Source organism: Schistocerca americana, chromosome 5 (genome assembly GCF_021461395.2).
Source record: "Schistocerca americana isolate TAMUIC-IGC-003095 chromosome 5, iqSchAmer2.1, whole genome shotgun sequence".
In the NCBI taxonomy this organism is placed as follows: domain Eukaryota; kingdom Metazoa; phylum Arthropoda; class Insecta; order Orthoptera; family Acrididae; genus Schistocerca; species Schistocerca americana.
Genome location: NC_060123.1, coordinates 203960308 through 203982525, shown reverse-complemented (window position 1 = coordinate 203982525; position 22218 = coordinate 203960308). Strand labels below are relative to the sequence as shown.

General features: G+C 37.8%; 1 protein-coding gene across 1 annotated transcript in view; it reads right to left on the bottom strand.

The window, feature by feature from the left end:
* LOC124616263 (putative phosphoenolpyruvate synthase) overlaps nucleotides 1–22218 on the bottom strand; it is a 317495-nt gene that overhangs the window by 276665 nt on the left and 18612 nt on the right. Inside the window, exons 3-4 of the mRNA XM_047144567.1 lie at nucleotides 5714–5852; nucleotides 5480–5597 (exon numbers count right to left, since the gene is read on the bottom strand). Coding sequence (XP_047000523.1) covers nucleotides 5480–5597; nucleotides 5714–5852 — 257 coding nt within the window. The remainder of the gene's footprint in view (nucleotides 1–5479; nucleotides 5598–5713; nucleotides 5853–22218) is intronic.

Here is a 22218-nt window from a genome sequence, read left to right as displayed (position 1 = left end):
TGAATAACAACATTTTTCCAATAAGAGTTCACGTAATTTTTTCTTTAGATGACCAATTTCCATCCTCAGAATGTTACAGCCCTTTAATTTATTATATATTTTCATGCTCATGTATTGAGGAGTCATAGAATGTTCACTGAGGTATTTCCAGATAGTTTTGATCAGATAATGCCATGCACACTTAGAAATGATTTATAAAAAGAAAAAGTTTACAGAAATCAAAACTAGAAGTCCACAAATTGAAATCTGAAAATAAGTATGTATTTATGCTACAATAGCTGAGAATCCTGGTGTTGCCTGGATACTTATTTACAGCTGTGCCTGAGTTTTCATAAGCATCAAATTTATTTCTGACTTACAAAGCTTCTTTTTTTACAATGTTTGAAGTGGTATGAATGGGGACATGAACAAAGAGCTTGTTTGCTTCATTAACATGGGAGAGAACCATGTAGAGCTGGCCAAGTGAAAAGAAACTGACACTAAGGTCAACAGCCACAACACACAGTGTTCGGCCTTGTGCTTTGTTTATGGTTAGGGCAAAACATAAGCTCACCGGGCATTGTACATGTTTAAAGTGAAATGGTAAATTGTAAGGAATAAAAGGTATTCTGGGTATAAAAGCTCGACTGCCTGTACCATTTCCTGTCAAAATTTACAGCTCTGATATGTTACATTAAAGAGAAGTAACTTTAATCCTCTGTGAGTGAAAGGTTCTGAGAAGTGAGTAATACAGGATGCTCTGGATCAGAATCATGCCATGCCTTGCTTTCAGAAGCAGTTTCCAAAGAGTAAGTTAAAGCCTGATGTTCTCAAGCTGCAGCAAGTTTCTCCTCACAATCTTCATTGAATTCTTCAGACCTCATAGCCCTCTGGTTTTAAGCCATTCTGGTGTATTCAAATAGACTTTTATCATTTCCTAAGCATTTTTATTCATACACAAAACAAAGTAAAAATGTAATGAGTAGGCACCAAAATCACAAAGCAAAATTAATGAATTTGTTTTTCCTGGCAAAGAATAAAAATAAAATCTGTCAAAAGAAGAAAAGCAGTGTCATCAAGTTTTTAATACACAAAGCGAAATCAGTAAATCTATATATCCTTGCCAAGTACATTCGCTGTTGGTTTGTATTCATTTGTATTCATTCACCTCCGGTATGGGATTATGTTCTGGGGAAATTCTGGAGATGCCATTAAAACATTCAAAATTAAAAAAAAAAAGTATAAGAATAATGGAAGGGGTAGATAATCGCAAATCATGTAGACCATTGTTTCAAAAAAGGATGATCCTGCCACTTCCTTGCCGTATATATACTTGAAAATATAATGTATTTAAAGCAAAACTTACATACAAAAAGACAACTCATGACTCAAAATCACACAATACACAGCTATGATACAAGACAAAAATTGGATGTACATGTTCAAAGTGCCAACACGAAGTTATTTCAAAACAGCCTTATCCATCCTAGTATCAAACTATACAATGCCTTACCAGATACCATTAAACACATACAAAACATTGGTCACTTCAAATCTAAACTGAAGTGGTACTTGGTTGATCACTGCTTTTACACAGCAAATGAATACCTACAAAACTAAATTTTGGTGTGTTTACCCAATGTAGTCTCATTCAGAAGAACATTTGTATTTTATCTCTCTGTATATAGTGTAATAACATTTATTTAAGCATTCATCATTAATTGGTATATTAATGTGTGTTATTATGTCAAAGGTATATTATATGTAAAACTGTTAATATGAACAAAAAAATCCAAATATCTCTTGCACATTGTGCAGCTGTAGATGAAAATGGATCAATAAATCAATCAATCAATCAATAAAGATAGGTTGCAGTGCTTAGTTATGTCAGCAACACAAACTTCTGAAAATTCATCTCTCACTGAAATAAAAAAACATACAGTGCCATCTATTGGGTCTTTCATATGTTGCAAAACTAACAGTGCCACCCATTGATGATGAAACATCCAAACTACTACACTGAGAGAAAATTTTAGATAAAGATTAGAATTACAATGTCTTTCTTGCCTGTATTCTGATTTTGATCAGATAAAGCTTATACATTGCCACAAACTACCTGTGAAAACCACATGAAAACACGTTTAGTATTTCTGGAGATTAGCATGTTCAAACAGACATATGGTTCATGATTTTAGAGAAAACTTTTTCATAATCCAAGTTTGGTGAAAAAAGTCTATATGTTGCCCCAAGCTACGCTTAATTTACATGTGAAAACCTTATGAAAATTTGTCTAATAGTTTTGGAGCTTGGCACGTTCAAACAGATATACATGACTGTTTTACAGTTTCATAATTAACACAGATGTGTAGGCCTCTTTTCCAGTATATATGCATGTCTAAGTTATTATAAATATGGACCAATCACTCGTGTTCATAAATAACTATTGACAAATTCATTTATTTATGTTCATAATATTTTAACTACAGGTATTCTTTAATATCATCCCCATGTAAAAACAATAGTTATTATAAAGGTGTCTCGGAATTCCATTATACACTTTGAATTAAATATTAGAATCCTCTTTGAAAAGAGAATAGTGTGTTAATAATATTTGAAATCCAACAGTAGTTTATCACATAATTTTATGCCTTGGCAATATGCTGGTTTCTATATTCTGAACTGAGTTTTTGCTTATCAGAAGGGAACAATAGCTGGGTTAGTATCTGTACCCATGTACATAGTTGTCTGATCAACATTCATCTTTACAAAAACTGTAGCATGAAAAATGTACCCACAGGCAACAGTAAAAGTTCCTAGTACTTTAAACAACAAAAGGCAATGAGTGCATTTAATTTATTATTTATGTGCAGTGACTAACTCTGCTGAAAAGGAACACGTTTATTTATTTATTTATTATCATCCCAATGATCACATTTGTGATATAGGATTTGTCAGGGTACATTTTATCAACTATATAATATCTTTACAAAATTTGTACCTGGGCTGAATTCATATTAATCTATCTTATGTTTAATACAATATACAACTAATAAGTGTTTTTATAACATAATTTCTTATCCACTGATGTAATTTCATTTGTCACATTAACTTAAACATATATTGTTATACAGTTGCGCAGAGATATTCACTTATGCTGTAATAACATTTGTCAAGCATGTGGTTCTTTATAACAATTTTAAATTTATTCTCATTTTCCAGCTCTTTGATATGTTTTGGTAGTGCATTAAAAAGTTTGATGCCTTGATTATTACATACATGTTTCTGGCTTCGGGTCCTTGTTACAGCTTGTATGTGGAGATCTTTACACTGCCGTGTGTCATAATTATGGAAGTCTGTATTGGTTTTCATTTTGTCCTGATTTCTTTTGTTCACCAACAGACATTTCAGAATGTATAATGACGGAATTGTTAAAATTTTCAATGCTTTAAAAAGGGGCCTACAATGTGTTTGAGGTGGGCTTTGGGTCATTATCCGAATAGCACGTTTTTGTAATTTGAAAATCTAATTTAGATGACAATTTGTTCTTCCCCAGAATACTATCCCATAGGATGCAATGGACTGAAAATAGCCAAAATATACTAATCTGGTACAGTCATTACTACAAACTCATGAAATTATTCTACGCACAAAACATGGTGAATTTAGTTTTAGTGCTAAGCTCACCACATGGTCCTTCCAATTAATCTTCTCATCAATGTGCATACCCAGGAATTTTGCACACTGTACTCTTTCAAGTTGTTTGCCCTCCATGGTGGGATTTAGGTCGTCCTGTTCATTTATTTTTCCATATTGCACATAATTAGTTTTTTTTGCATTCAGTGTTAGCTTGTTAGCACTAAACCATTTTTGTATATCTTGTGGGTCATGGTCCACAGTACTGTGCAATGATTGCTTCATATTACTAACTATTAAACTAGTATCATCAGCAAATAACATGATTCTAGCTTTTCTCTCTGACACCTGAATATCATTAATGTAAATGAGGAACAGCAAGGGGCCTAATACACTTCCTTGGGGTACTCCTACTGTGACCTCCCTTGGATTGGATCTTAGTTTAATTTTTTGATTAATATTTAGTGCTGTAATTTCAACCACCTGCATCCTCTTTTCTAGATAAGACTCAAACCACTTTTTTACCGGTCCTCTGATACCTATAGCTTCAAGCTTTTTCAAAAGTATGCTGTGGTCAACAGTGTCAAAGGCTTTTGACGAATCTAGATTTATCCCAACTACACTTTTTCCCTCTTCCAATTTAGTGATTATTTCTTTTGTGTATTCTAGTACAGCTGCTTCTCCCAGCTTGAAATCCATACTGATTACTGTTTATCAGATTGTGCATATTAAGATAATGTGTGACTCTATATTTCATTAGTATCTCTAAAACTTTAGAGAAAGTTGGGAGGAGTGAGACAGGTCTGTAGTTTTCTATTTTAAGTTTATCACCCTTTTTCAACAGGGGAATGACTTAAGAAATTTTCAGTTTTTGTGGAAACACGCCCTCAGCCATTGACAAGTTTTATATGTGCGCCAATGGTTTCGCTATCTGATTAGCTGTTTTCTTTACTAATATTATTGGTACCTCATCTACTCCAGCTGACATCTTGGACTTGAGACTTTTAATCACTTTTAAAACTTCCTTTTCGTTTGTTGGAACTGCCATCATACTGCTGGCTGCCTTGGGTGCTTCCATCTTAATCTGCTCCCCAAAATTCCTGCTTAATGTCTGCGGTACATTTAAAAAGTAATTATTTATATAATTAGGCATGACATATTTATCTTCCATTTTATTCTCCTCATCTTTTAGAATAATTTCCTTGTCTTTGATAGGTACCCCAGTTTCTTTTCTCACAATTTCCTATGCTATTTTAGTTTTATTTCTGGACTGTTTTATTTCCATATTATTACGTGTCACTGATATTGACAGAACCACTACAAATATCACTAGAACTCCCATAGAACTTGAGTATTAGTTATATTAATACAGGAAAGAAAGAGAAAGACAATATATACACACACACACACAGGCACACACACAAATACACACATGCATGCAAATGCAATTCACAAACACATGACCACAGTCTCTGACTGCCTTTGCAGCCACAGACTGCAGTGGTGTGTGTGAGTTGCATTTGTGTGAATGTATGTTGTCTAATTTGAATGAAGGTCTTTTTTTGACAGTCTTTTTGCTGTGCCTATCTACAACTCAACATCTTTGCTACACGGTGAGTAGCAATCTATCATTTTCATAATATTGTCATTATTCCGTCCTGGATTGTCCATTGTTGGAAGAAATAGGAAGTATGATAACTGATCCTGATTAACCTGTTCCTTGTCTAATAACAAACACAAGTAAAGAATATATACAGAATGCTGAAAATGTAACACCTCTTTTATTCCAAAGGTTGTAAACAATATTAAAATACTCTTAGGCTTCAAAATATCAGAGATGATAATGTAAATAATTGAGTACTTTTACCTTAACAGTCCATTAAAAGTAATCCTCCATCGCATAAATGGTTCACAGATTTGGAATTTCAGTCCTCCACCACTCCATGTGTCTGAAGTGTCACTGCGAGTTAATGTATGAGGATGGACTGCAAAAAAAAAATTCTTTTCATAATAACTTACTCCATATTGTCAGCCAGGGACTACTAAAGAATGATGCAGGTTACAGTTACAGCTAGTACTGGATAAATTACACTTGACTTACACGGTAACTGATAGATAGCACCATTTGACAGATGCAGATGAATCCATATTTCAGCAGATCTGTGATTTTTTCTGACAATTTTCAGCCAAACTGCATTTCCTTTTACATCACACCCAATGAAAGACCTGCTGTCAATGCTCTGAAAATAATAATATTTCTAAAATGTATTGCGGTCATAAATTTATCAAATTAATTATTAGATAACTTGTAATGAATAGAAAAGCTTTAAAATCTGAGGATTTAATTTTACAACTGTCAACAGTTTTTAGCCATATGGAACATTAAGTCATTTTTAGGTGAAGCTAACCTTGCATCCTACCAGACCTGTGACACGAACACACCACCACAAAACAAACAGAACCAGAGAAACTTTAGGAACCTTTCGCTTTCTATACCTGTCATTAGCCTCATCGCTGCTTCATTCATTCATGTTTCACTTCACCTTGTCTAGACTATAACATGTCTAACCTCTTCATTCCAGTAATGTACATCAATTTCTATAACTAGAGACTTCTTTTACCACCATTTATATTTTATTAATGAAAGTCAATGAACATACAGAACTAAAGTAGGAAGAACTTTTTATACTATCTAATATATGCCATTTTTTGATTCTCTCTTGCAGAAAGATAACATTTCTGTTGGTATACAGGATCTTTTTTGTCATGTTATTGATAGTTCTTTTTTTCCATTTTCCTCAGTCTTACTTCAACATAAATCCATTCGAATGACAGCCATTATAAGAAACACATTTCACTATCAGACTCTTTAGCACAGCATAAAATTTCTATGTGGGTCAATAAGTGACATAAATTTTTGATATGGGCTGAATTACTGAATTTTGCGGATGCCCACTGAATATCTCTGTGGCGTATCTGAAGTGAAGTGACAGTTCTTTGACTATGCTCTTTGGTTTTGTCTTCTTGCTTTAGTGTTCTAGCGCTATGTTCAACAGCCATCTTTCTGTATTTGTTGTATTAAGGGACAAAATAAATGTTGTTTCGATCCTAAAACTGTGTTATTACGGTGCAACACCATGTAAAACCCACAGTGGTGACCTCCGCCCTACTGATTCACGAATTGTGAAAATCCTTGCTCTGCCTCTCCCCAAGGATTATGCACAACTGCGCCATTTCCTAGTGATGGTGAACTTTTATCAGCTACAGATACCTCTGGCTGCCTACTTCCAGTCAACTCTAACCGACGCCCTCTCTGGTAAAAATACAACGAGAAAGCATAAACTGGACTGGACTAGGCCCACGCTGAATGCTTTCGACAATTCGAAATCACTCTCGTGCACCCCAAGCCTGGGGCACGGATTTCTATCACTACCGATGCTAGAAAATCGGCAGTAGGTGCTGTCCTCCAACAGCACACTGCAGACTCAACACAGCCGCTCCGTTTCTTCTCAAAAAAGCTAATAAGGAGTCAGTGTAAATGGTCAGCTTTCAACCAAGAGCTCCTCACGGTTTTTGAGGCAGTCATACATTTCAGGAGTGACGTCGAAGGGCGCGCTTTCACCATCTATTCAGACCATAAACCTCTTGTTGACGCAATCCACAACCCGGCGAAAGATCTCCCACTAAGCCGCTTCTGGCACACGGACTTTATTTGCCAACATTCATTGGATGCTTGTTATATTTGCGGCACGGAAAACATAGTTGCCAACTACCTCTCCTGCATTTTGATGATCTCCACACCTTTGAACTTAGAGGTACTGGCGTGGCTTCAGGCTGAAGACGCAGACACACAACGTCTGCTCTTGGACGACGGATCTTCGCTCGTCATCAAACCTATTGCCCTGCATGAATCGTCAACTCCTATCATCTGTGACGTTTCTACTGGTTCACCCTGCCTTCCCCCCTTCGGCGCAGGATTTTCGACGCATTACGTAGTCTTGCCCACCCCGGAACATGGATAACGACACGACTCGTAGCTGAACATTTCGTGTGGCCGGGCGTGTGATCACGTCCATGTGTTCTTTGTTAACAGAGCAAGGAGAGCAGACATGCTCAACCATCCTTAGGACAGTTCGACGTCCCCAGGGACCGCCTGCGCCATGTGCAAATTGACGTGGTCAGTCCTCTTCCCCTGTCTGAGGGATACAAATACATCCTTTCCATGATTGACCGCATCACCTGTTGTGTTGAGGCGGTACCCCTGGTGGACATTATGCATGAGACAATTGCTCACGTGTTCATTTCAGTGTGGGTGGTTAGATTTGGTTGCCCCCTGTCACTTACCACAGACCAGGGCCGCCAATTTGAGTCGTTGCTTTTTGCTCGCCTGTGTGAGTTGTGCGGGTTGGTGAAATTTCGCATGACTGCATATCAACCCCAGGCCAATGGACTAGTGGAGCGATGATACAGAACACTAAAAGCTGCATTCATGTGTCACAGCAGGCTTTTGTCTCAGGTGCTGCCATGGGTATTGCTGGGAATCCACTCCGCACACAAGGAGGACCTCAATGCTCCATTGGTGGAAGTTCTGTATGGTGAACCACTAATCCTGTGTGCTGAATTTGTCGAGGACACTTCTCCGACCAACGCTATTGACCTGCCAGCCCTTGTGGAACGAGTGCATACTCACTTGGATCGCCTTCATCTGCCTCTACCTCGTGCTCACACCACGCCACAGGTGTTTGTTCATAAGGACTTGAAATCATGCGATTTCATCATGTTACATGATGACTCTGGTCGTGCAGCTTTGCAACCTCTGTACTCTGGCCCACACTGCCTATTATATCATGGGGTCAATACATTCGTGAGTAACAAACCATGGCTTACTAAGGGTATAAAAATATCTTGTAGCCGGAAAAGGGAAATGTATCTGACAGCAAGAAAGAGTAGTGACCCAGAAACTATCAAACATTATAAAAACTACTGTGCTATATTAAGAAAAGTTATTAAAAAATCCAGAAGTATGTGTATCATGTCTGAAATCAGCAACTCTGATAATAAAATTAAAACAATTTGGAATATTATTACAAGAGAAACAGGTCAACCAAGAGCACAAGAAGACAGTATTACCATCAAATTGAATGAAAACTTTACAAACAAAAAGTCAGAAGTTGAAAATATTTTTAATAATAATTTTCTAAATGTTGGGGATATAGTAGGATCCAGGTGTTCATTAGAAGATGCTAGGCTGTTAATGGAAGAGGCCATACCTATGCAATTTGATACAATTGAAATCTCACCCACTTCTCCCTCTGAAATTAGGAAAATAATAAACTTGCTTAAAAGCAAAGACTCACGTGGAATTGATGGCATTTCCAGCAAAATACTAAAAGCTTGTTCTCAACAGATAAGTAAGATTCTCAGCCACCTGTGTAATAGCTCTCTGGAACAGGGCATTTTCCCTGATAGACTGAAATATGCTATTGTTATACCTTTGCATAAAAAGGGGGATAGATCTGATGTCAACAATTACCGTCCAGTCTCCCTTCTAACAGCTTTATCCAAAATTTTTGAGAAAGTAATGTATTCAAGAGTAGCTTCACATACCCATAAAAATGAAGTACCAACAAAATGTCAGTTTGGTTTCCAGAAAGGTTTTTCAACAGAAAATGCCATATATGCTTTCACCAATCAAATTTTGAATGATCTGAATAACCGAACACCACCCATTGGGATTTTTTGTGATCTCTCAAAGGCTTCTGATTGTGTAAATCATGAAATTGTTCTAGACAAGTTCAAGTATTGTGGCATGAGAGGGACAGTGCACAAATGGTTTAATTCGTACCTAACTGGAAGAGTGCAGAAAGTTGAAATAAGCAGTTCTCATAATATGCAAAGATCAGCACATTCCTCAAACTGGGGAACTATCAAGAATGGGGTTCCACAAGGGTCGGTCTTGGGTCCTTTGTTGTTCATAATATATATTAATGACTTGCCATTCTATATTCATGAAGAGGCAAAGTTAATTCTCTTTGCTGATGATACAAGTATAGTAATCACACCTGACAAACAAGAATTAACTGATGAAATTGTCAATAATGTCTTTCAGAAAATTACTAAGTGGTTCCTTGTAAACGAACTCTCACTGAATTTTGATAAGACTCAGTACATACAGTTCTGTACAGAAAATGGTATGACGCCATTAATAAATATAGACCTTAATCAGAACCATATAGCTAAGGTAGAATATCAAAAATTTTTAGGTGTGTCCATTAATGAGAGATTAAATTGGAAGAAACACATTGATGACCTGCTGAAACGTTTGAGTTCAGCTACTTATGCAATAAGGGTCATTGCAAATTTTGGTGAAAAACATCTTTGTAAATTAGCTTACTATGCCTATTTTCACTCATTGTTTCCATATGGCATCATATTTTGGGATAATTCATCACTGAGGAACAAAGTATTTATTGCACAAAAGCGTGTAATCAGAATAATAGCTGGAGTCCACCCAAGATCATCCTGCAGACATTTATTTAAGGATCTAGGGATATTCACAGTAGCTTCTCAGTATATATACTCTTTTATGAAATTTGTTATTAACAACCAAACCCAATTCAAAAGTAATAGCAGTGTGCATAACTACAATACTAGGAGAAAGGACGATCTTCACTATTCAAGTCTTTGGTCACTTACCAAATAGTACCAAAAGTCTGACAGATAACCAAGAAGTATCTAAGAAGAAATTAAAAGAATTTCTGAATGACAACTCCTTCTATTCCGTAGAGGAATTTTTAGATATGAATTAAGAAAAAAAAAGAAAAAACCAAACAAAAAAATATAAAAAATTAAAAAAAACAAAAAATAAAAAGTTGTTATATTAACTTAATTATGTTGTTAAATTAACTTAATTATGTCATGTATTGGAAAATTTGAATCATTCCACATCATTACGAAATGTCGTATTCATGATCCACGGAACTAGTATCGACCTAATCTAATCTAATCTATGCTTAACAGCCTCCCGAGTACAGTTTTGGAACAATGTTTAAAGCCTGCATGGTCCCTTCCAGGGCCACTTCTTGCTGCTCCCTGCCAACCTGTGCCTCTGCCACTGCCTCGCCCGCTGCCACCACAGTCCCCTTCGATTCGCCACTGCCTGTGCAAGTGTCCAACATGCAGGACCCTGATGACAATGCACCGGGGTCCGCATACTTCATGCGCCGGACGCCGCTTCCACCCACCTCACTGGCACGAACGTTCTTTGGTGGACGTGTGCTAGCTCCACCACACCTTGCTCTACACTGCAGCGGAGGGGGGGGGGGGGGGGATGACCTCTATGGCGTCTCTGCAAAGCGACAGTTCTTTGACTTTGCTCTTTGGTTTTGTCTTCTTGCTTTTGTGTTCTAGCACTATGTTCGACAGCCATCTTTCTGTATTCACTCTATTAAGTGACGAAATAAATGTTGTTTCAATCCTAAAAGTGTGTTATTACTGTTCAATGCAACACAAAACCCACAACTCACATATAACTGTTTTGTATACTATTGTCAAATTTGGCAAGTACAGTCCATGTTTTTTACTCATCAACTGTGATCTCAAACAATACTGTTACACATATGATAAACTGCTTGTTCTACAACCCAAATTAGTAAACTACTTGGTTGGATAGGACAGTGCTACAGCCTTAATTTTTCATCTTTAATTATTATTTGCGTTTTAAGGGATTTCTTATCACTACATGTGGTAAAATTAGTTGGTGTGCACAGTTTTCAGAAGTCACCCCAACCATTCTTTTCTCTCTGAGAACAACCAAAAGCTGAAATCCTTGCAACTTAACCCAGAAATACTGGATATTTAACACTATAATCGCAGAAATGTCCAAATTGATCATTTTGAAATTCTGTATCCTTATCTGTTTTTCTTTTTTTTTTTTAATAAACCATTGTGACTTATTTTCATTCAACAGACATTACACAGTAGAAGTTACAGACCTTTAACTGTATTCGTTTCTCACTGTGCATCTTAACTAGAGCAGTGATCATATTAACCATTTTACATTTCTTTACACATCTACATCAAACTGAGAGTACTCAAATGCTCATCTGTGTTGCATGCGACTGTGAAATTACATTACAGTGTATGCTGATGCTTCTGAACAGAATACTGCATCTCACTATACCTTAAGTGCTTGGTTGTGTGTATACCTTAAGTGCTTGGTTGTGTGTAAGTTGTGAAGCAGAAATTGAGAATGGCTTGTAAGTTGTCAGACACAGAAGGAATGGAATAGTTCCGCAGTCAGTTCCAGAACATGAGTCTGGAGGCAATGAAACTAAAAGACAAGTAGTAGCTAGCAGTGGGCTCATATACCAGACCATGTGCTGAATCAAGTGAAGGTCATTGCAACATGTCAAAAGAGATTACACCACAAATTATTACAGCATCAAGACAAACCCCTCCATCAAAACCAGCATGACAAACTCTTCTATCAAAAGTAGCATATCAGTCAGAAAAAAGTGACATTTGATAACCACAAAGACAGAGAGGAAGATACAGGTGTCAATTACCATCACCATCTTTTGTGGGTCATTTAAAATTCATCGAAGATGAGGGAGAACGGGTACCTTTGGACCACATCTTGAATGCTCTTGGAAGATTACAGAAGCAAAATGCTTTACATCAGGCAGCAGGAACAACACCATTTGAGAAGAGAAACTCAGATTTCACAGTGCTGCTAGTTCTTGGCAGATGTTCATAGCTGATACAATGCTAAAACATATAAAACTGTGGACAGATACAGAAGCCCATTGGCAAGTTGGAAACAGGTGGTGTGCTTCTCTTTCTGAGACAGATGCATTCATTGTAGTTTTGTATTCCAGGTTTCTTTTGTACGGAGGGACTAAAAACTGATAGCTTGTGGTCAAAACACAGCAGACCACATTTATTTTGCAGTACAATGTTAAGAGATAGATTTGGAGACTTCATGAAATACTTAAACTTTGATATCAGGGAACAAAGGTCAGACTCAGTGCACACTCAAAGCAGGCAAGTTTTCTTTGGTTTCAGGAACTGGAATTGGTTTGCTGAAAATTCTTCTCTGGTTTATGGTCCATGACAAAACATTACATTGATGAATAGTCCTTTCCCTCTGAGGTACAATGCAGGTTTATACTATAGGCTACATGGCTTGAATTTCAGATAAATTTGTCACCATTAAATTTCGTTCAGTAGCTGATGTGAGTATCAAACACTTGTTGAATAGGATTCCACATATAGGGAAAGATAAATATCAGCCAAGGAATCAAACGCTTTCCAAGTTTATTGTCATGGAGTTTATGCCTCCATTCCTTTGAAGTGGTAGGTATGAAACAACAGGTAATTTTTTCACTTCATTGTAACTGATCAAAAACTTGAGTATTGATATAAGGCTAGTGAGTACAGTATACCATTCAAGAAGAGAGATACCAGTATCAATAGGAATGTCTAAAGTGACACTATATGAAATCACTGCGATGAACCACAGAGACATACTTTTTTTTGTCCATTTGTCACGCAAGAAAAATAAAAGTGTTCTTATTCTCAGTATGCTTAATTCAGACGAAGAAACTGGTAATTAATTGAAACATGTTCCAGAAACAGTAAATTTTAAATTAAAAAAAAATGTGCAGTGGATGTACAGGACCACAGGCTAGAAAATATCTGTGAAACAGGATGTATACGTGTACAAGGAAAAAAAATTCCCGAATTTTTCCAGGATGAAAATACACTTTTTCCGTGTTAAGTGACAGTATACTTTCCCATGGAACTGTAAAACTTATCAGTCCTGTGAATGGTTAACGTTTTATACATCATGGGCATAGAACTAACTACCGCCACTTTTGAAAGCAAAATTCAGCATGGGTGAGTCACTAGCTGTTGCCACCAACAATAACTCCGAAAGTGTAATAGTAGCTGAAAAGTTTGTGGGGCAAAACTTGCATAGGACAACGGGGGGTATACTATGACGTTGGTTTTTTGTTGCTAGGTGGGGACATTTCAGAGATATGAAGGTCAACTCTGTTTTTTTCAATGAGATGCTATAGTTTGGTACTCATTATCTGATAGTAACTATCGAGACGAATCCAATGATGTGTAACAGTAAGGTCTTTATAGGTCAACAAAGCTCACAAAAGGTGCCATGAACGTCCATTTACAGAAGGTGTTCGAAGTGATGACTATTGGTATCAATGCTGTGCTGCAGTCTTCTTATCATGGATTGAGTGGTATTCCTTAACACATCGGCACTTATCGAAACACATGCTCTGACAAATCTCTCTCGCATATCTTCGGGTGTAGTTGGAACGTCTTTATAAAAAATGTCTTTTACGAATCCCCACAAGAAAAAATCCGGAGGTGTCAAGTCTGGGAAAGGGAGCCGGCCACGACACATCTCCTCTGCGTCCAATGCAGCTGTTTGGGAATTGTCTTTGCAACCCATTTCTAGCCATCAGCGAAAAATGTGCCTGCCACCCATCGTGTTGATACCACATTCTGTTCCATGTGGTGTACTTCCTACCATTAAGATTTGCTCCGATGAAATTGGGGCCTATAATTCTGTCCTCCAGAATCCCACCCCATATATTAACCGATCACGGTTTTTGGTGTGCAACTTGCCGCAGCCAACATGGATTTTCAGTTGCCCAACAATGCACGTTATGCAAATTAACATTTCCATGGTTCGTGAATGTCGCCTTGTCAGTAAATAAAATCAAATTAATAAATGTGTCATCCCTCTGAATCTGAAGTTGAACCCATCGGCAGAGTTCAATACGACGCCTTCAGTCCATACCAGTTAATTCTTAGTGGAGACTGATATGGTAAGGATGATATTGATGGCGATGCATAACACGAACAACACTGCTCTGGCTCACGCCAGATACCCTTGCGATTTGACGTGAACTAACACAAGGATCTCGAACCACAGTGCCAAGAGTACCAATTTCCGTTTCCTTGTCAGTAACTTTCATTTTCCGTATATGTTTACGATGCCTTAAAGATCCAGTTGTTCTCAGTTTATCATATACATATTCAAATGTACGACGTGTAGGGTGAGTACATTGAGGATATATTTCAGCTTACAAGTCTCTAGCTCTCACTGAATTTCGTTGGCGTCCTCCATAAATGAGAAGCATATCGACTTGTTCTTCGAAGGAATAATTCATTCACATTCACTTGATTCGACGATACTAGTCTTACCATTCCTATTTGTGCTGTATTACGAAACCGTCGAATGGTGTTTATATGTGAATGTCATGTTAGATGGATATGTCGTATTCGGCGAATATTTACTATCTGCACGATATAGGAGAGAGAATTGTAAGGGCATGTGCTTCGGTAAGTGCCGAAGTGATAAGCAATACCCCTCACTCCATGACAAGAAGATTGCAGTACTGCATTGATAACAATGGTAATCATTTTGAACACGTTCTGTAAATGGACGTTCATGTCACCCTTTTTACCTTCGTTGGATTCGTTTCAATAGCCGCTATCAGAAAATGAGAAACAAACTATAGCATCTCCTTTTTAAAAAAAAAAAAATAAATAAATAAATAAAATAAAAAAAAACGTCATTATGACCCCCTTGTCCCATGCAACATTTGTCCCACAAACTTTTCAGCTACTGTCATACTTTCGGAGTTATTCGGGGTGGCAATAGTTAGTGACTTATCCTGCATAGTGTAAAGGGAGATATATTCTTGATAAATTTGTTATTTTGCTAACTACTTCTGATGTTTATGAAATTAATCTTTTATGAATACTTGCCTGCTACGAATCTGACGTAATACAACGGTTTTAGACTGTATTTCTTATTTAAATAGTGCTGCTGAATAAATATTGCGGCATCTTCCAAACGATGTAATTTCGTGAGATAGGTAATTTTGTGACAATAGTAATCTAATTTCGTCCTAAATCATAATTACAGTAATTTCACAACAAATTTATTAGATTACTTTCCTTTTTTACAAACTAACAATACAAATGGCCATGCAGGTGAAAATAATCTTCATTGTCGTTATAACGTACTGCTAGGCATTGTTGCTTACAATGTCTGAATCCTGAAACAGTTGTCGCATATATAAACGTCTTTCTCTACGCCGGAATGCTGGCAGGGCACATGGAATGTCGTCAAGCAAAACGAGCACTGAATCCATTTAGCTCCATTCTTTTTGCGAAGATCACTTCAGTAAGATTTACGGCTTGCACCACAAAGCTAATCATCTTGTGTTTTGTCTTTTTTATGAACTCTGATTTCGATGTAGAGGCCTTTAGTTGCAGTTCTTTATTGAGACACTTCGCTCCTGAATCTTTATTTTTTTTCTGATTCACAGTAGGCCTACTGGATTTTATCGACGCTGTTAGCAGTGTCAGCATATCGTTTTCCACGTCTTGTGCCATAGGCCTATTTAATGTGGCTTGCACAGGCTTATTTGTTAGTTGTGATGGAGCAACAGCCTCTCCAGAAATAGCATTCCCGTTGAAGGGATAAATTCCAGACTTTCTGAAGGCGTTTTGAATATTCTTCGCACAAAATCTCTGAATAAATGCTGGATTTAAAATCGTATGAAAGTTGCTTCTGCTCGGCTTATCGGCCGGATTTTGTTTCATGTACTGGTCCAGTCTTTTGATCCAGTGACCCTTCAGTGATTTATACAGACCCACATCAAGGGGCTGCAGCAGATTCGATGTGTGGGCAGGAAATGACAACAAGATAATTTGATTGGCATTAGCCATTGCTATAACATCAGGGTTAATATGCGATGCATGAAAATCCATCAGGAGGACGACAGGACGATCAAGAGGGATGGTATCCATAAGAAAATTGAACTATTCTAAAATCAAATCACTGTTAATCCAGCCTTTCGGAGAGAGTTTTACTAATGAATTTGGAAGACTGTCATGCATTAGCACATCGCTCGACCGAATTCCTTTGAATGTAATCATATGCGGAATCCATGTTCCATTGGCGCAGATAGATCCTAAAAGTGTATATGACTCTCCACAATCTGCGTTAGTTCTCTTGTAAACGTATCGCTTTCCTACTGATGTAATGACTTGATTTGTTTTCACGACATAGGACAAACCAGTTTCGCAGCATTTCCATAATCGATAAGGCAAGTTCTGAATTTTTAAATCTTCCATCAATTTATTTAATTTGGAAAATCACGGATCATCTCTTCATTTGCCATAGAAGCCCTGCAAGCGGCAAGGTTCTCAGGAGTTCGCAAAGTAAGATTGTACCTCGTCTTGTAGTTCAACCACCACCATTTGCTGGTATTTCCTTTTTCGGAGTTTAAGAAGTTTCCACCACAAGCTCGTTTCGCTAATTCGTGTGCCACTTTTCTCACCATCGTAATTGCCAACGCGAAACCCAGTTCTTGCATCTTTGTAAAGTAGTTGTATAGTTCTACCTCAAGATCTGGCGTTAGTGAAATGGTATTCCTAATATAGGAGGATCTCGCTTGTCTTTCACATTTCTGTTGAGGTAGCGGTAGTCTTTTAATGTGCTCTGCGGAACATCCATTTGCTTTGAAGCTTGGTATATGGACACGTTATTAACTTTTGCTAATTCAGCAGCGGCTAGAAGTTGCTGAATAGTATACCTACGGAATTTTGAAAGCTCCCTTGGCATTTTATATGTGACCTGCAATAAATTTAGGTAGGCAATTTCGTGATGTGTCAAAACACAAATTTAGAAGTACAGACTTGTAGAACACACTGTTAGCAATAACTTTGCTTTAATACACTAAAATGATATCTCACTTACAATTCATACAATTGCGCAAAATAAGAGAACATGCAAAGACACCATTCTGTTGTGTGGAATTTGCTAAGAAATTCACAGGTCCCCTGAAGCATTATCACGCATACGTTAAGCCGCACGAGTAATTGCAGTGGATTTTTAAGGTCACTCTATCACTGACTATAACATACCGTAAAATAAATTGCTTACCTTCAATAGTTTCCACGCAGTATCAAAAATACACAGACGATGCAATAACCACCACAGTATTTCACGAAACGGCACTAAGAATGAGAAAATGTTTTGTATTGTTGACTTTAAGCGTGGTGGAGCAGAAGCAGGCATATGGTGCCATCTGGCGGGAGGGACGAAAGTACCACAACACGGGCCAACCTTCTCCTTGTATAGGGATGTTCACTGCACACAAGCAAAACACTACCCTTAAATTACTTATACCGCACCACGAAAATATCTCCCTTTACCCTATATTTCATTACGTACAGCAACATGTACGCTGCCGCTGCATATTTTCGTTATTACGATACGCTGCTTGTTTTCGTAATTACGGAAGTGTAAATTCGAATTCCACCAAACACAGCACGTTAGTTTCCACAGAATTGAAATCGAGATTGCGATGCCCTTTTAGAAGCCAAAATCATAGCACACATCAGGTGATCTCGCCAGCCGATGACAGCAGATATTCAGAGCATAGGACACGTGATCTGGTCAGCCAGTAGCATGAACACAGAAACAGGAAAAGTTTAAGTTAGTATACATAGTGTAGCTACAAGAAAAGCTAAGCTTTTACTTACAATACTGATCTCGAAGATTAATAAGCTGCAAGAGAAGCTAAACTTTCACATGTAATATTGGTCTGTTTTTGCGTGAGTTACACTTTGAGATAAATCAAACAAATGTGTCAGTAAAATTTAAAATAGTGACATAAATGTCCGGTCTTCTGAGCTCGAGCTCGAGCTCGAAATTCTTCTAGGTGGCCGGTTCTCAAATTGTTAAGTTGTAAACGAGAGTCAAACGCTCTTTGATTTACGAAATCCATCGCAAATTGTCACACGCAACGTAATTGATCTTTGAAAGTAACGCTTTTGAAACCACCATTCGACATATTTTCCCGAGACCTGTTAGAAATAGGTTCGTTTCAGCAGTTGCCAGAGAGTGCCAGAAAACAGGCGTTACTGCGCTTGCGCAGCTGCGGTAGCAAAGGAATTCCTATGGTAAGTGAAACATGGACGATAAATAGTTTGGACAAGAAGAGAATAGAAGCTTTCGAAATGTGGTGCTACAGAAGAATGCTGAAGATTAGATGGGTAGATCACATAACTAATGAGGAGGTATTGAATAGAATTGGGGAGAAGAGGAGTTTGTGGCACAACTTGACAAGAAGGAACCGGTTGGTAGGACATGTTCTGAGGAATCCGGGGATCACAAATTTAGCATTGGAGGGCAGCGTGGAGGGTAAAAATCATAGAGGAAGACCAAGAGATGAATACACTAAGCAGATTCTGAAGGATGTAGGCTGCAGTAGGTACTGGGAGATGAAGAAGCTTGCACAGGATAGAGTAGCATGGAGAGCTGTGTCAAACCAGTCTCAGGACTGAAGACCACAACAACAACAACAATAAGTAAATTGCATTATAGTGTGTTTAGAATAAGTTGCGACTTCTGACAGCCGACCGGTGTGGCCGAGCGTTTCTAGGAGCTACAGTCTGGAACCGCGCGACCGCTACGTCGCAGGTTCGAATCCTGTCTCGGGCATGGATGTGTGTGATGTCCTTAGGTTAGTTAGGTTTAAGTAGTTCTAGGGGACTTATGACCTCAGAAGTTAAGTCCCATAGTGCTCAGAGCCATTTGAACTTCTGACAGTTCAGTATGGAGCGAATGGAGGGAAGCGAATCATACCAGCCCCACTCGGCGTGGATCCTAGCAGGCTCGCTTGACTGTGTGGGCAGCAAGTCTCGCAAGCCGGCTGATCTGCGATTTTCTCAAAAGAGTTTAAATAAAATATTTTGTAATAAAATCTGATTACCACGCATCTGATAGTTTATTTCGTAGCTTCATTATGAACCTCCTACCATTTCGTTAATGTTAATAGTTATTGCGATATTCCGACAGCAAATAAACTACCGCCAGAAATCTGTAGTGTGCAGTGCAAAATAGGTGTCGTTATGAATTTGTATTTCGTGCGTGTTAGGTTACCTGCGTATTAAATGTAGACAATACATTGAATTATTCTGTAAACTTGGAAGGATCGCTGTCTGTTTCAAATCTCGAGAAATTGGAATGTATGTAAAGCGCTCGGTGAAAAAGCTAGAATGAAATATTCATAAATTCCTCGTATCTTATAAATGGCTTGAGGTAACACTTATTCTAAGTAAAACAAATTATATGCAGTATGGCAAAGCAACCCAAGATATGGACCTCCAGTTAAAACTAATTGATAAGGAGATAGAGAGTGTGCAATCCACAAATGTTTTTTGGCATGCACATTGATCAAAACTTAAGCTGGAAAGACCATCTCAAGTATTTATCCCACATGCTCAACTCGGCATGTTTTACATAGAGGATATTATGAAGAGTATGGAGCACAGACTGTACGAGACTAGTGAATTTTGTTTAATTTCAGTCCATCGTGTCTTAAGGCATAGTCTTCTGGGGTAAAGTTAAATAAAGCTTAACAGATATCTTCAAATTTCAGAAAAGAGCTATACGAATCATAACACATAATTCTCCAAGAACTCATTGTAGACCCCTTTTCAAACAACTACAAAGACTCGAAATACCATCACTGTATATATTTAAAAGCTTTCTGTGTACAAGAGCACATACGAAAAATCTACGTACAAATGAGACTGCCACAATTATAATACTAGAAGTCGTAAGAATTTGTATGTAGAAAGAGTAAGGACGACACAAACCCAGAAGTATGTAAGTTATTTTGGAATAAAAATTTACAATGCTCTACCAGTGTACACGAAGGAAATAATAGATGAAATAAAATTTAAGACTGAGCTTAAAAATTACCTTTTAAGCAAAACTTTCTCTGACATAGATGAGTACTTTGATTGTATGTAAATTTATTGCCAAAAATTTTAATTTATATGTCTAAATTGTACTTTCAAAAATGCCTTGAAAGTGATATTCCATTATTATGTTTGTAGTACTTGTATGATAACTTTGTTGTGAGAATTCCTTACATCATGTAAATGATTCACAGGAAGATAATAAAATTAAGTGAAAAATATCGAAACAAAACTTGGTGAAAGATTAATATGCGAAATTCCATATCTACCGCGAGATTCAAGCGACTATAGATTTTTTTCGGTGAAATAATGTAATTATTGAGGGTCATCGATAACTGGTGAAACGAGAATTGCAATGGGCTGTTCATAAACTATTGACCTGACTTGCACTCAGTTGTTGGTTTAATAACTCACTGTTTCAGGATTCTGTCGCACTTTCAACTGCATTAGAAAGTTTGGGAGTTGAATATTTATAAACTCTGCTGTGTTTTGACCGTGTAGCATTTTCAGTAGCTCCTGTTGTCAGGATTCCAGTCTCAGTGAGCATAAACTCTTGTCGCGTTTCGGGTTTAAATGACCATGATAAGGAGGAAGCCTGACTGAACTATGCCCTTTACGGTCAACAAGTTCGTCGACCTTGTAGCTGAAGTTTTGGCTTACACTGCACTACAAGTTCCATTAACTTCGCCTTATACTTGTTAGGTTCAAGTTTATCTCATGGAACACTTCTTTGTACCCAGCGCAAAATGACTGCTTTACTCCACAGCATTCTTGGAGGTGAACGGTGATCCTGGACGACCTTTTATTGCAAATTTCTTATTCAGAGGTACTGCGCTGTTGTTATTAATGCAACGCAAACACAAAACTCATCTTCGCAATACCTGACGACTACAGAACATTTCAGTGCTACAAATTCGACTTTATTACGAGAGCTGGCGAACGATGACGTATCCAATGCGTGGCGTCACGTGGTACTGTTTATTCACGTTGCGACAACAGGGGCGCTTAACCAGCCGAACCGCCGCCGGCATGGCAGCGGAAGTCGGCTCGCCATTGGTGTTGCCTGGGCAAACGTCAAAAGTCGCAACTAATTTTAAACGCATTATAAGACATCTTACATTACGTGACAAAAGAAACTGGACAAAAGGATACGCCAAGAGCATCCAAAGTTCGTAAACCATACAGAAATGTATAATTCGGCTTGAAGTGCACATTCGTATGTTCAGACTCACAATAAAGTAGGCCCCAACCTGATATTAAACTTTCATGTGTGGTTTTCGAGATTGTAAATTTTTTTATAGTACCGGTACTGTACTATCTCATGTTTGGTTCTTTATTATAGCAAAATGCCATGCGTACCAGAAGATGAAAACGTGCACTTTAAATTCAGCGAACAGTTGGAACTAGCCTGCACTGTGGACCGAAATGCTTCGTTTCAAATAAATTGACTGGGTCAGCGGAAAAGATTAGTAAAAGCCAAATTTCTCTAGCAAACCGGTAAAAATAACTTCATTGTTCTGAAAGGCAATTTTTGCTTGACTGGCAAAAACGTGGAAATTAAATAAAATCAAAAAACAGAAACTAATAATATATTGCAGCCTTCCGTAATTATGTGAATGTATTTTAAGTCAGTTGATACCCTCCGGTCACAGAAATCCGTTCTGTTTACGTTCTACGTGGGAGCTGTACACTAACAGGGAACAACAGAAGTCGAGATTACCCCCTCCCATTTACTGCTCTGCGCATGCGCGAAACTGGCAGCTTGGGCGCGCCAGTAAAAATTCTTGC